At 35.5% G+C, this 15,807-nt stretch overlaps 1 protein-coding gene across 10 annotated transcripts in view; it reads right to left on the reverse strand.

The window, feature by feature from the left end:
• The window catches only part of DCAF6 (DDB1 and CUL4 associated factor 6), a 179,938-nt gene that overhangs the window by 50,038 nt on the left and 114,093 nt on the right, over window positions 1-15,807 (reverse strand). For 8 of the 10 annotated variants that reach the window (XM_033428015.2, XM_049715486.1, XM_049715488.1 and 5 more), the window contains one exon: window positions 13,661-13,720. The exons of the other annotated variants lie outside the window; for them this stretch is intronic. In XM_033428015.2, the coding sequence (XP_033283906.1) occupies window positions 13,661-13,720 (60 nt within the window). The remainder of the gene's footprint in view (window positions 1-13,660; window positions 13,721-15,807) is intronic. 10 annotated transcript variants of the gene reach the window in all.

Here is a 15,807-nt window from a genome sequence, read left to right on the forward strand (position 1 = left end):
TATTTAATGGAACGCTCAGGGTCTTTTTCTTCAGTTGCTACAGCATCAAGAATAACTATCATTGGCTCCTTCAGAAACACTGAGAAGTAAGATGCAAGGGCTCCAAAAGAAGTTGTTTAGTAAAACCTTTGCTGCAATTAAATGCTATCAAATTCTTTCTGTTCTTTCAAATTCATAGACTTATAATCTAGGGAGGGATTACAGCCTGTACACTATTGGGAAGGAGGCGGGAGAAGAAAATTTATTGTGCTGTTATTTTCTAAAACTCTATGTTATAAGATCGTACGTTTTGGTATAATTCCATCCTCTTCTCCTGACTAATCTTGCAAGAACTTTGTTTTCTAAATTATGGAAAGGCAATTCCACCTTAAGAGTCTATAGGTGATAATCATAATATACATCCATCTCAACATATAAAATCTTTGTAAAATGGTAAATAAAACTCAAGAAACTCCACAGAAATGGATACAAACCACTTTGAAGTCACTTCTCCCCTCCCCCCCCAAAAGGAGTACATGGATATTCAAAGACAAATTTGAATAAGGCTTTAAATTTTTTTTCTTTTTATGATGAATAACAGCTTGGGGGATCATTAAAATATATAGGGAATAAAAACTGCTATATAATCAAACATGTAACATTTCTGCCAGTTGCTTGCAGAAAGGAAACTCTTCTGTGTCATAATTGTTTTCTCGATACAAGAAACTCTTCTGTGTCCTAATTGTTTTCTCGATACAAGTTCAAGGACTTGATGTAATAGTACTAAAAATAAGCTTTCTGTCTTGAAAACGGTATCAACAAAAGCATTAACAACTTAATGAAATCAAAATTACTTAGGATTTTTGGTTATTAGGTCCACTTTATATTGCAATGAAGGACATATCTTTTTGCATTCCTCTTGAAGACGGTGGAGCACTTACTAAAAGAGATTCTCATAGAAACTCTGCTCTAGCTTTTATCCTGTGAGAGGACAATTAACAAGACTTAAAAATACAGAACTGTAGCAGAAAGGAAAACGGATTCTCCCCAAGAGATGAGAAGCCAAGCTGATAAAACTCAGGATTATCAATTCTTACGTCTTCACTTCTAACTCCTGAGAAATCCTCTCCTATAACATTAATTACTATTTGAAAATAAAAGTATGAATCAATTATAAAGCTGGCCTACCAAATGACAAATTCACTTTGTTTCTGTACTACTTTTGTTATGATTATGTCCTTGATATAAACAGCTGCTGGAAAAAGAATTAACAATCCATTACGACTTTCGAAGATTCAATATTACATTCAATGTTTTAGAGGACGTATTTTACCAAATGGCATTCTGATAAAATAACCAAATTAACATATCTTTAACTTACATAAAATTATCAAGACACGACTTTTTTTTTTTTGGCCACGCCGCATGATCTGTGGGATCTTAGTTCCCTAACTGGGGACTGAACCTGATCCCTCGGCAGTGAATGCCAGAGTCCTAACCACTGGACCACCAGGGAACTCCTGAACAGGATTTTTAAAATATCTGTCCTATCCTTGACAATCTTTGAAAAATGTGCTGTTAGTCATTTGTCCACATACAGTTTTCCCTTATTCTTTAGTTATGTTGCTAAAATTTCTGTCCCACTGCTGCCCAAACCACAGTCATCCTTAGGGATCTGGAATTGGTGAAGATAGCTGAAAGACTGAATGAATGATCAAGGAAACTAAGAGGTAGAGCTGGGGCTACTTCTTTCATTATCTCTCACAACATTTTGTAAAGTGCTTTGCTATTATTTTTCTTTTAAAGTAGAGAAGAAATGGGGGGGGGGAAAAGCCATTTAACACCTGAAACTAACAAACACAACACTGTAAATCAACTATACTCCAACAAAAATTTAAAAAAAGAAGCCATTTAAATGCTGTATCAAAACTTCCTTTTTGAGTAAAATTAGAGGCAGCTATAGATATTTGCATGCTATGACTAAAGGAATACAGTAGACAAATAGCTAGCTATTAAGAGGTCAAAATGGTGTAGAAAATATCTACCAACCTCCAAGAGCACCCCCAACCTCCAAAAGCAAGAAGCTTCCTGAGATGATCAATGTTAATTCAAACCTTCTTCCTAGGTTATCTACTACCAAGTTATTATTTAATCTCTCTGGAATATAGTAAAAATCATGTAAAACACAGTAGTAGTACTCATTTAATTTATAAAATGACTATAGTTGACAGAATTTGTTCATTTAAGTTGTCAATGAAGTCATTAGCCTGGAGTAAAATTGGCCCATCACATTATTTCTGTTAGCAACAAATACTTCAGACCCCTAGTCTAGTTATCTCCTTGTAGACTGCATATAAATAATGTCTCTGGCAGAAACACTATGCAGTGTAGAACATGGTTTCTTCAACTGAGGCATTAATGGAAGTGTATATCCGAGGTTTAAAAATCCATTTCCTAGCCTTGTTCCATTCTACTCTTCCTAGTTTAATACTCCTCTTCTTGACCATATACAGCCTATCAAATTGAATTTTCTTGGAAATGTAGATCACTGGTTTACTAGTAAATTAATTAACAAATTATTTCTGATAAAGTGCATATTTTAAGTTAAAAAGGTCTATAAAAAATCTACTTTAAAGAACTAAAAAATAAATTTTATTATTACTTTATTTGAAGAAATATTTGTAACCATTTTAATTTTCCATAACTTGCTCTGTGTGTTAAAAGTTGGATTAGCAAACACATTCTAAAAACTGTATTATTCAAAGCCTTACTTATATAATGCACAGAAATATATTAATATTACTGAAATATTTTGCTTAACAAGTAGAGATTTTAATTTAACAGCCTTAGGGTTTAGAACTTCACCAAACCCAATGACTTTATGTAGAACTCACAATCATAACAATAACCAAAATTTCTTGAACATTACTGTGTCCCAGGATATATATGTATCCTTTGTTAAATCTCTGTAGCACATATTTTAATCTCCATTTTATAGATGATGAAATGATGATAATGAGCTAGATTCTTTTTCTCTAGTAACCTAAGTTTCTTTCTATATGAAGTTCCTACTTACTATACTGTCTTGGAAATAATTTGAATACTCAGTAGAAAATAAGATTCCTTAAATAAATATTTTAATTAAGAAATATCAACTGCTGGTATTGTTCTCTCTCAGAAGTGATGTATAATTCATAACAGCAACTTTAACTGATAAAAGTTCTGGTAGTCCAAACTGTCACTTTGGTATCAGAGTATTGGAAAACTACACTGTATCTTTTCCAGGGCACTGAAAGACTGAACTATTTCTTCTCACTCTAAAAACATTATAGGAGAATAAAATTAATTGTGGTGCACTCAGCACAAGGACAGTGTAGTGGGGGGAAAAATCAGTTTTAACTTGTTCAACACTGCTAAGATGGCCATATATATTGCTTTGTAGTTTAATTATTAAAAACAACTGATGATGTTAGTAGCTTAGAGCAGTCTCTAACCAGGCAAACGACCAGCCATTAAAATACATGCTTTAGGGCTTCCCTGGTGGCGCAGTGGTTGAGAGTCTGCCTGCCGATGCAGGGGACACGAGTTCGTGCCCCGGTCCGGGAAGATCCCACATGCTGTGGAGTGGCTGGGCCCGTTAGCCATGGCCGCTGAGCCTGTGCATACGGAGCCTGTGCTCCGCAACGGGAGAGGCCAGAACAGTGAGAGGCCCGCGTATCGCAAAAACAAACACAAAAACAAAAAAAAACATGCTTTAGCAAGCACAGTCATAACCACATAAAAATCAAGACAATATCCTGTAAAAGATTTTTTGGAGTTAGAAGTGAATAGTCAGTAACATAAGATTCTGGGAAGCAAATTTAAGAGATCCTTTCCCAAAAGAGCCCTTTCAGATTAATGCATTGGCTCAGAAAAAAATCTCAGAATGGGCTGGAATACAATTTGAAAGCAACTTCTTTGAACTTTAATTAGGTATCTTTCAAGCTTTGATTCACAATAAGAACCACAAATAAACTTTTTTTTGGTTAATACACGTATTTTCAAACCATTCAATCTGTGCATTTCAACTATGAAATTAATCATTTGTGGTTCTAAAAAAACATGCTGAAAGTAGTAATAAAATATGCTATCTTGGTAACTAGGTTTGTATATCATCTAAATATTGATATGGATGTTTGGTGTTTTAGCTAGGATATCCCTGGAGGCCCATCCTATGTGTAAATTTAAACAAAGTTATCAAAATGATGATAATTAAGTAGCATATGGCCACAATAATTTGTGTAGAACCACTATGCCCAACATTTTCTCTGCTGCTGGGTCACCATTCTAACTGTACAATCATCCATTAATCACCTACAGTAGCTCAGATATCCTGTGGATCATATAGAAATAATATATTCTTTGCCTCAGGGATTTTCTATTGCACAATGAACTTGTCAATATTTTTCCTTCTATTTTGCCAAATGTTTAAAATAAAAATCAATCTAAAAGGAAACAAAATATATGATGAAATCCTCTGAAAAAACACTGACATAGCAATGATAAAGCTCAACTATCTCCCCAAATTTTGCACCCCAACTTGCTTGGCATACATAGAAGAAAAGGCAAATTTCTCAAGTATAATTTCTAGGCCAATGCAAACTTTCCAATTTTATAGGTCAGGAACCTGTAACTTTTCTGCATACCTCAGACTACTGGATATCCACGTCTTCCAATCATTTGTATAAGGAAGCATATTCTGATTCAAAGTGCAGAAACTGTTTCTAGGAGTAGATTCTAAACAGAGAACTCCTATCCACCACATAGGTGACTGTGAGGCAAGGCTTTTATTCTAAAATTGAGTGTTCTCACTAGTGCAATCTGACTTTACACAGAAATTAACAATAGTTAATTATGAAAGCCAAAAACAAAGTGCAACTTTAATACTGATATTTACTAGGAAATCTCTCCTATGTAATCTTTTGGAAATAATACCCTGGTCAAATTTTCTTCCTGACAATCAAAACTCAACCTGTGTATCAATGACAATAATTTTAATCCAATACCTTTTTTCATGACATAACACGGAAATATGAATTGAACTTAAGCGTGGGGTTGGGATACATACAGACTCAGATTATGCCTGGTTCCATTTTCCCTCTAATATTTAAAATGTATGGATTGAAATGTAGTAGTCATTTTGCCTATGCTACCTAGGCTTTCTTTCCCTGTACTTCAGAACTGCTAGTCTTATACCCCTCTGTTCATAAAAGTCTTCTATTCCTAGTTCACTTTCAGTTTGGAGGGAGAACAGATAGAAAATAAGTAAAAATGCGTACCCCATGTGGCACATAAACCCTGCCAAAATTCTCATCCAAGATTTTTCTTTTTATGACTGTTTCCTCACCTATATTCTCTATTAAAAAATCAAACCTGTCTGTCATACTCTGATTGAATAAATGTGACTTCCAGATGAAAAAATGTGACAAAATGTGACTTCCAGATGAAAATGAACGAATGAGGTAGACAGCTTAGGAGAACACTGTCTTTAACCACTTTCCCCTCCAGCTACTGTCCTCCTTGCTTATCGTTTTGAAGTACTTTTCTTAATTCTCATCTCCACTGAGAACTACTTTTCATCTTCTCCTACTCTACTCTGGCCTCTATCAGCCAGATGAAACTGCCCTCACTAATGAGATTGATCACCTCCGTGTTGATTAATCTAGTGGAGAATTTTTAGAACCCATTTATACTTGACCTCTCAGCAGCAAATAGACAACTCTCTTGGATTTGAAAATTTCTCTTCCTTTGATCTCATGACATCACACTGTTCTACTTTACCTATTACCTCTCAATGTGGTTGCTACTTCTCCATCCCCTTTATCAGCTCTCCTCTAGCAAAATTTTAATTCTGGAATTTTTTCTGATTTTTTTTGAGATGTTTTAGATGTCTCACTTTTTACTTTCATCCTAGATGATTTCATCTACTTTCATACCTTCAATTATCATCTACATGCAGAAAATTCTCCAATTTACTTCTCTAGCTCTGCCATCTTTGCTAAATGCCACAATGATACAATCAACTGCCCAACAGACTTTCCTACTTGGATGCCTCACACAGATAACTCAAATCAACATACTCAAACTAAGTTTGTGATCTCCACCTCCTTCTATGTATCCTCTCCCATATATTCTTCCTTTTCCAGGGTCACCTATTTCAGGAAGTAGCCAATCAATTGTACTCAGTCAAAACTTGGGAGTTACCCTTGCAGCCCTAGAAATGTCACCTGCTAGTCTCTATTATTACCTTTCCCAAACCACCACAAATAAATGTATAATCTAAGTCAAAACACTGCATTTACTGTATAAAAACAGATTTAAGCGCTTCCCTGGTGGCGCAGTGGTTAAGAATCCGCCTGCCGATGCAGGGGACGCGGGTTCGTGCCCCGGTCCGGGGGGATCCCGCATGCCGCGGAGCGGCTGGGCCCGTGAGCCATGGCCGCTGAGCCTGCGCGTCCGGAGCCTGTGCTCCGCAGCGGGAGAGACCACAACTGTTAGAGGCCCGCGTACCGCAAAAAAACAAAACAAAACAAAAACAAAAAACAAAAACAGATTTAAGACACACCCTGACCCTGCTCCCTCCAAGCACATTGCCATTGCTAAACCACCCCCCCACATAGAAATTCCAGAGTTGTTACTGCAATTCATACTCTGGACTCCTCCTCAATCCTTTGCCTCGTTCATCAAATCCCATGTGCTCTACATTTGAAATACGTCATGAATCTCTTTACATCTCTACCTTACTTCTATCATCAGGTCAAAATCCTTATTACCAGAAGAACCACCTAAGTGATTTATTAGTCTCTAATCAATTTTTCATACCCTATTCAGAACAAACCAGATCAGGCCATGTTCCCTATTTTAAATCCTTCATTGGTTTCCTACTGTTCCTAAATTAAAATCTAAAACCTTAAAAAAGTCTAAAAGGTCCTTCTCAATCTGGACTCTACCTATCTCTTGAAGCCAGAGCAAACGCCAGCCATACTGGGACTCCTCTAGTCATTCTAATGTGATTATCTCAGAGCCCCTGCACACGCTATTCATGATCCCCTTTCCTCCCTCTCCTTGACCTAACTCACTCATACTCATCTTTCAGATTGCAGCTAAAATGTCTCATCCTCAGGAATGCCTTATTTGGCCCCCTACCAGAAGAGACAGACTCATTCATGTGCTCCCCACTGAAACTTACTTCCTCTTTTATAACACTTAGGACACTTATATTTATTTTTCTCATCACCTGTCTTTACTGTTAGATGAAGCAAAGGACAGTGGTTATGATCACAGACACTGGAACCAGGCTGCTTGGATTTGAATCACATCTCTAACACAGACACACAGTGTGTGACCCTGGACAAGTTTCTTAACCTCTCTTTACCTCAGTTTCCTCATCTGAAAATGGGGATAATAATGGTACCTGTTGTATACGGCTTTGGTGAGGACTAAGTAAATAAACATATAAAAATTGCTCAAAGTAATGTTTGGCACAAAGAAAATGTAATGTAAGTGTCTATGTTGTTATTATTATGGTTAATCAACTCTATTATTATTATCATTATTATTAATCAACTCTGTTCCAAGCACAGGGAGCATTAACTTTATTCATTCATGCAAACTGGTGCCAAGCCCAGTATTTGCTACAAGGTAACAGGCATTTAATATGAGTTAAATTAATGAAACAGATATACAAATATGGCTCTACCACTTATTTCACTTGTCTTTACATATTTCTTGGAGTCTTGGTTTCTTCACCAGTAAAATGAGGATTACATTAGTATTCACCTCATTAAATTACAACAAATGAGATAATACATACAAAATTCTTAACACAGTGCCAGTTACATATTAAAAACTCAATAAATGTCAGTTATTTTTATCATAGACAATTCTGAGTTAGAAAACAATTTAACTAGAAATATAGATATTGATTTGGTTAGCAGGAGAGTGGAACAAGTAAGCATATGCAATAAAAATTAAAGTGTTTAACTTCCAAAAGATGAAATACATCACTAATTTTAAGAACCTAGACTAGTAGTTGGGGAAAAGGGGATTAGCTACTTCATTCTAAGCAACTGAGTGATAACTAGTTCTAAGGAATATAAAAAAAATCTAAATGAAGTCTGATTTCACTAACTTTATTTTCTAGAATTTAAAATACGACATATACAGAGGTAGTCCAGTGTGATGAATACTGAACTTATCTGTCCCACTAATACAGCAGTCTTCAATCATTTGATATTTATTTAATAAAAATTAGAGTTGTCAAAGTACATTTAATGGCAATTTAAAATATTGCTTGATGTACTATCATCAAGATGATATTATTAAAATAAAATTTCAACTTGGTGACAGTATATAATTTTTTTTTTTTTTTTTTTTGCGGTATGCAGGCCTCTCCCTGTTGTGGCCTCTCCCGTTGCGGAGCAGGGGCTCCGGACGCGCAGGCTCAGCGGCCATGGCTCACGGGCCCAGCCGCTCCACGGCATGTGGGATCTTCCCGGACCAGGGCACGAACCCGTGGCTCCTGCATCGGCAGGCGGACTCTCAACCACTGCGCCACCAGGGAAGCCCAGTATATAATCTTAAGGGAATAATACTTAATGCAAGACAGGTCCAGTTTTTCCATTCCCAATCTACCCTAGTAGATTTAGTAAAATCTGTTTCACTGCTTTCTGATCATCCACAAGTCTCTTTCTGTGAGTAAACATTTTATTAATGTCAAAAGAAGTCTGTTTATATAAAATAATGGATAATTAGCATTTATGTTTCTAATGCCTACAAATTAGCATTTTTATTTCTTTAAATCTAGAGTAGAAAATGAGTGTCTGACAGATGCACAATTGCCTATAGGTGTAAGTTTCAAATTTAATGGCATTATCAACTTCCACTTAATGATTATCACTGTAAAATGAATATAAAGTAACTTGCTATAGTCATGGCCAAAATTTAAAACTCAGGCAAAATTAATTCCTCATATCCTCTCAAAAATTAAATGTTAAGATTATGGGTTTCTTTTGTTATTGTTGTTATTGTTAATAAAAGAAGGGGGAATTTCTGGCCTAAATATTTTTAACGGGAAAAATTTGTTAGTTTTAGTAAGAGGCAAGAGAAATATGTCCAAAGAGGATTTTCCCCCTTAAAATATACTGGTTATAACAGAGATATAAATAAAAAGAAAATCAAAACTACTCATTAAAATATATTGTTCAAACTAAACAAAATGCATGACAGATATAACTGTGCTTATTCAAATACTTTCTAATTAGCACAGAAGGGCTGTCAATGTGTGTACCCACAGCCCTAAATTTGGAGAGTAGCGCAAAGTATTTTATCACAGGATAAAAACAATGTGCATGCTGTACACTTATTTCCCTATCATTTATTTCTTTAAAAACTATTTTGATAAAAGAAAAATAAAAACTATTGAGGCAACCAGGCAGCTGCATTTATGGCCTTAAGGTTTACATTAAATATATTAGACAAAGTGTGGTGCTTTTTAAAAAAATTCAAGATAAATAAGCAAAAACACTGTTTGCAATCAACCAGTTCAATAATGTGTATACAATTGTTGAAAGAAAAGAAATCTTTTCAATGAAACAAGTCAATTACAATTTAAAAAATTTTATTAGTAACATTTTTAGCCTAGTAATCCCTCAAAATAAAGAAAATCTAGGACTTCCCTGGTGGCACAGTGGCTAAGAATCCGCCTGCCAATGCAGGGGACAGGTTCTATCCCTGGTCCAGGAAGATCCCACATGCCACGGAGCAACTAAGCCTGTGCGCCACAACTACTGAGCCTGTGCTCTAGAGCCCACGAGCCACAACTACTGAGCCTGCGAACCACAACTACTGAAGCCCGCTCGCCTAGAGCCTGTGCTCCACAAAAGAGAAGCCACCGCAATAGAGAAGCCACCGCAATGAGAAGACATCGCACCGCAACGAAAAGCAGATCCCGCTCGCCGCAACTACAGAAAACCCCGCACGCAGCAACGAAGACCCAACACAGCCAAAAAATAAATCAAAAAAAAAAAAAGAAAGAAAATCTATGAACTACTATGGGAAATTAAATTAAGCAACATGTAAAAGCACCTGGACAGCTGGAAGATGAATACTGTCAGGTAAATATAAAACTGAATTATCAATTAAAAAATATATTAGTGTCTTTTAAAAGTATGAAAAAGACATTTAAAATATGCTTAAAATAATCATTAGAGATATATTCAGGAAAAAACTTATTAAATGTACTACTTTTTCCATTCTACAGGGTAAAATAGAGAACAAGGGTCTTGACAAAGATTAAAACTTGAAATAATATCCTATCTGGGGACATCAACTATTCACTATATCTTTAACCTCTTCTACAAAGATTCTTTCTTATTTTATAAACATGCTCAGTTTTGAAATTGTAACTCCCTCCCAGACATTACCTTTTCTCTATCTTTTCATTTTTAATTGAGCTTATTGAAAGTCATCTACATATCAATGTGTCCACTTTTTTAAAGAAATCTTTCTCCTCAAACCACTGCTATCTGGCTTTTGCCTCCACATATAACTGCAGTGCCGAAGCAGTCAGTAACCCACATAGTGCCAAATTCAAAAACACTTCTCTGTCTTTTCACTGCTTCAAATGCACTACTGACCAGTTCCTCCTTGAACTTTTCTTTTCTCCTGACGTTGGTTATGGCATTCTTTCTGCCCTATTTCTCTGATCATTCCTTTTCTGTCTCCTTAGCCAGATACTTTTCTCTGCTTACTCCTTGTAGCATAGACTTTCCTCTTTTCCTAGACAATTTTATCTACTCTCGTGGTTTCAACTGTCATCTGTAAATTGACGATTCCTAATTTTTATCTCCATCTCAGGCTTCTCTGTTGACTTCCAGAAACATATCATATCTCCATCCAACTGTCTATGATATTTCTCCATTTGGATGTCCAAAGGTACTTCAAACTCAACATATCAAGAAAATCGCATGTACCTTTTCCCCCCTATAACTGGCTGTTTCTCCTGAAATCCCTATCTTGGTTCAGTATTACTATCTATCACCCTATCAAGACACCTGGATATCATTCTCTCATTTTTAATAACTAATCAGTCTCAAAGTCCCATCAATTCTAGCTCTTAAATATTTTTTAAAATCTGTCTATTCTTCTCATTTCCCACTGCTATCACCTTAGATTGGACCCCTCATCATCTCTCACCTGGCCTACTGCAATAGCCTCTTATGTAGTCTTGCTGTTTTCAATTTTATTCCCTTCCAATCAGGTATCTATAAAGCTGCCAAAATGATCTAAGACATAAATCTGGTCATGTTTCTCCCAAGCTGGAATAATTTCTATAGCATCCCACTGCTTAAAGAATTGATTTACTCATTCATTCAACAAATATTTACTGTTTAATGAAAACAGATATGATGTTAGGCACTGAATATATTATAGTGAATGAAAACATTTAGAGAACACGGAGAAAGATAGGCAGTTAAACAAACAATCCCTTAAATAAACGTATGATTACAAATTTTGACAAATGCAACGAAGGAATATAGCAGGTCACAAAGAGAAAAAGAGGGGAGAACTATTTCAGATTAGAATGTCATATTACTTTTGGGAAAGTAATATCTAAGTGAGTTTTGATGAGTACAAGTTGCTAAAGGGAAAAGCATTTTTGGTAGAGGGAATACCATATACAAGAGATTTGAGAGGGAAACGAGCTTAGAGTGTTAGAAAAATTGAAAGAAGGCTTAATTGGCAAGAGCTTAGTGAGTGAGGGAAGGGGCCAGGTCATGTACAGCTCTGCAAGCCAAGTGGTATGGATTTAGATTGCCTAAGGGCAAATGCACACAGTTTAAAAGTTTTAGGCAGATGAAAGACATGATTAGATGTTCATTTTTAAAAGTTCACTCTGGCTGTTGGTAGAGAAGAGATACAGCCTGAGTGGATGTGAGGAAACCAGTTAAGAGGTTACTGCATTAGTCCAGGTGAGAAAGACAGTTGTGGGAAGTTTCTGTTAACTTGTATAGTAGAGGTTATCTTTAGGTAATATAAGCCTATAATGTAGAAGTCCCCAGTACTTTAAAAGATGTCATCCTGCTGAACAAAAAGGCATGTAAAAGCTCAGGATTTAATTCATTTTGATATACTGTCATTAGAACATTTCTGCTCAGAGAACTTATTGCAAAGCTACATTGATGACGGTCTATCATCATGCAGCTTCTGCCAAACCTATGCAATATCTGACCTTTTATCTAACATCTCTACTCATATGACTAAAAGGCATATCACACTTTACATGGCCAAAAAAATAAAGAACCTTTTGATTTCTGCCTCCGAACTAGTTTACCCTAGTAAATGGCACCATCATTTACCCAGGCATTGATGGCAAAAATATGGGAGTTACCCTATATTCTCATCTCTTTCTGTCATATGCCGTAACATATGTACATTAATTACCAACTTAAATATAATATTCAATGTAATTCTATGGAAATTATTCTGTAAGATTAAATAAAATATGAATTTGGCTACAAACTCTCTGGTAGTATTTACATTCATATAGCCTTACCAAAAACAGATTATTTCATTAGAGGGCAGTTTTAAACAGTAGTAAAATATATTATAATATAGTGCTATAATTGTTTTATACCTTAATTATTCTTTACTGATAATACCTCTACAATAAATGTATAAAGATAAAGCACGCATAATTTCTTAGTTCTCAAATTCATTTACTAATTCATTCATTCATTCTCAAGAACAGAAAAATCTATAGCAAATATCTGTCAACTCAGGTCTATAAAGAATAGTAAGATCAGATGTACAGAAGTTTTCTAATTTGTTTCGAAATTAGTTTCTGAATAATTCTCTAAGAAGACAGTTAAAATTAGATCTATTTCACACTAAATAGGTACTTCCTCAATATTTCATTTCCCCGATACTGTTGACCTATGAGTCATCCTACATATGTAAACTTTTAGCCAACTAAAGCTTACGGCTATAGTGCTAAGTTATTCTTTTTTAATTTTTTTAAAATATTTGTAAAATCTACTTCATCAGCCTCCGCTCAAGGCTTCAAGGTGGATTCTATACCTCTCCTACTTCAAAAGTGCAAGTGGAAGTGGAAGCTACTTTCCCTTCTGATTGGTGGCTTTGGAGCTTATCTCTGCATTCATAATTGTATTCCTTAAAGTTAAAGCTATCAGGAGTTTAACTACCAGATAAGTGAGACACAAAATCAAGTATCATTATTATAGCAATGCGGTAATACAGAACATTACTATGTTCAAATAACTTTTTCTAAATTAGCCACTAGGTAATATGCTAACCTCACATCCACAGTTCTACACAATTTTATGATAGCTAGAATTAAAAAAAGGATCGATATTATATCCATTATAATACCATTATAGGAAGAGATTCCAAAGTTGGCATAAAAGGCCAAAGGTAGAAATTAGCTTATACAGAAAATAATTTGTATAGGCCAAGGAGGCCCTTTGTGCATAATACCACCTAAGGTAATTCAGCCCACAAAATACGGACTATCAGACCATAATCAAAATGAAATGCTTTGAAAAAGTGAGAGAGAGCTTGGTTTATGCATTGCCATAAAACTATGGATGGATGGGCATAGCGCATCTCCTGTTGCACGCACCCTGTTGCTCGTCAAGTGACATGGATCCGAGCTGTTTGTTAACCACAGAAGAAGGAGAATCTGAAACAAAAATGAGATTTCAACTTAAAAGTAAGCAGCAGAAAACTGCACAGCAATGTTATGATCATCTCTAAGCTTAAGAAACAAATGTATAAGGTTGGGGAATAGAAGTAAGGACTGTGGTGTGTTTCCCAAGCAGTGAGTAAGCAGGGCCATGTGCTTAAGATATGTTATTCCAGGCAAGCGTTTAGCAACTTTGAGAATGAGTTGAGAAAATATTCTTCTACTTCCATGCATATACCTTTTATCAAATTCATTTAGCACAGGCACAAGGTGCAAGGTAGATAAAATAGAAACAGTGTATCTCCCTCGCTAAAGGGAAGACTCCTTGTTCTTCTCAAACCCTCTCTCCAGCTCCTCAAGATGGCTTTCATTTTGGATTGGAGGATTCAGAGCCTGAAATAAGATGTTCACTACACTTAGCTAGATGTTATCTTGAGCTGAAAAAAGAGCTCCAGTGAAGATTTATGACAAAGAAAATAGTTTATAAGAGAAATATTCAATGAAGTAATTACCATTACAGAAACATAGATGACTTTTAAAACTCTGTGGTATGTTGTGCATGTTAAAACTGTACTGTGAAGGCTTAGGTTTCTTTAGGTGCCCGGTGAGAAAAGGAAAAGAGAGGCAACGAGAAGGCTTATGGTCTGGGCTTCATGCTTTCCACCTTGGCTTCAAACAGAACATTTTATTTTTATCCTTTGGATTTCTATGTACAATAATTTGTTTTATAAATAAATGGGTTCTATTGCTTGAAAAACACTGGTATAACGAAAGGCAGCATGATAAAATGGAAAAGCACCGGTCTAGAGTTATTCAGTGTTGATTCCAACCCTGGTTTGACAATAATTAGCTATGTGACAGAGGACAAGTCCCATTTTTAGATCCAACACTCTCCTTCCTTCCTGGTCATCCTAGGGACCTGGTAACTAAGAAAGGCACTGGGGAACAGAAGGAGGTGGCTACTATTCCTGGCTTGGGTTCTAGTGTGCTAGTGAAGCTACAGGAAGAGGGAAAATGTGGATAGCAAGCATAGCTCTCTATTAACTGTAAGAATAATCCCTAGTTTCTAACAGCCTATGCTCTGTTCGTAGCAAATGCTGTTAATAAAACAAAAACTCTGCACTTTTGACTGATCGGTTTCTATTCATAGTGGCACATTATTCCCCCAAATGTAAATATTTTGATTTAAGAGTGTCCTTAACTCAATAGCTAAGAGTTTCTTAAATATCCTTGATTCTTAGCAATTTTATACCACTTGACTGCTTCAATCTGTACACTTTAAAAAGTCTGAATCCTGCTACTGGGACTACTGGTATCAATCTTAAATTGTCTACCTTCTGAGATAACCAGTGTGCTCATAGATTTTTGTATTACTAGATTTTGATAAAGCATGATCATTATTTAAATAATAGCTTTTACTTAAAGTATCCTTACTTATCACCTCTTCATCAGAATATTCAGCTCAACAAATCTATATTACACAAAAAAGAAAGCAGGAATGATAGTATTTTAATCGGTTCCCTAATCTAGCCATGCTTTGCTTTGCTTTTCTAAGACTTCTCAAATATCCATCTCAGAGTTAGATACAACATTCCTATCTATGTTCTTTTTGAAGAGCAGATGAGTCAGTCTTTAGAGACAAACAAAATTATATTCTTTAAGAAAAACAATAAAAATGTGACTCACAGTGAAATAAATATTGGAAAATCTTCCTAGAAAGCCTCTTATGAAATATTTTTTATCCCTTTGGATTTGTTATACATTTCATTATACTCTCATTAAGAACCCTCAGAAAAGTAACAACTCTCCAAGCAATCTTTTTTCAAATATTTAATATTTTCATGAATATTATGGAACGTACAAATCTTATTAAAGTGCATGTTATGTAAGCTTTTAAATAAAACACATTGAGAAAGGATCTAGAATGCTATCATCTCCACAAAATTGTGTGTTTTCAAACTCTTGAAGTATTTAAAATATTAACAAAGTTTAGGTTAAGACAGAAAGATATTAAGCTAAAAGGGCTTCCGTTTTGGTTTTACAGTCTGTCACAGATATCGTGTATATCTGGGGAGTTGTCGTTC

The sequence above is a fragment of the Orcinus orca genome, chromosome 1, assembly GCF_937001465.1.
Source record: "Orcinus orca chromosome 1, mOrcOrc1.1, whole genome shotgun sequence".
In the NCBI taxonomy this organism is placed as follows: domain Eukaryota; kingdom Metazoa; phylum Chordata; class Mammalia; order Artiodactyla; family Delphinidae; genus Orcinus; species Orcinus orca.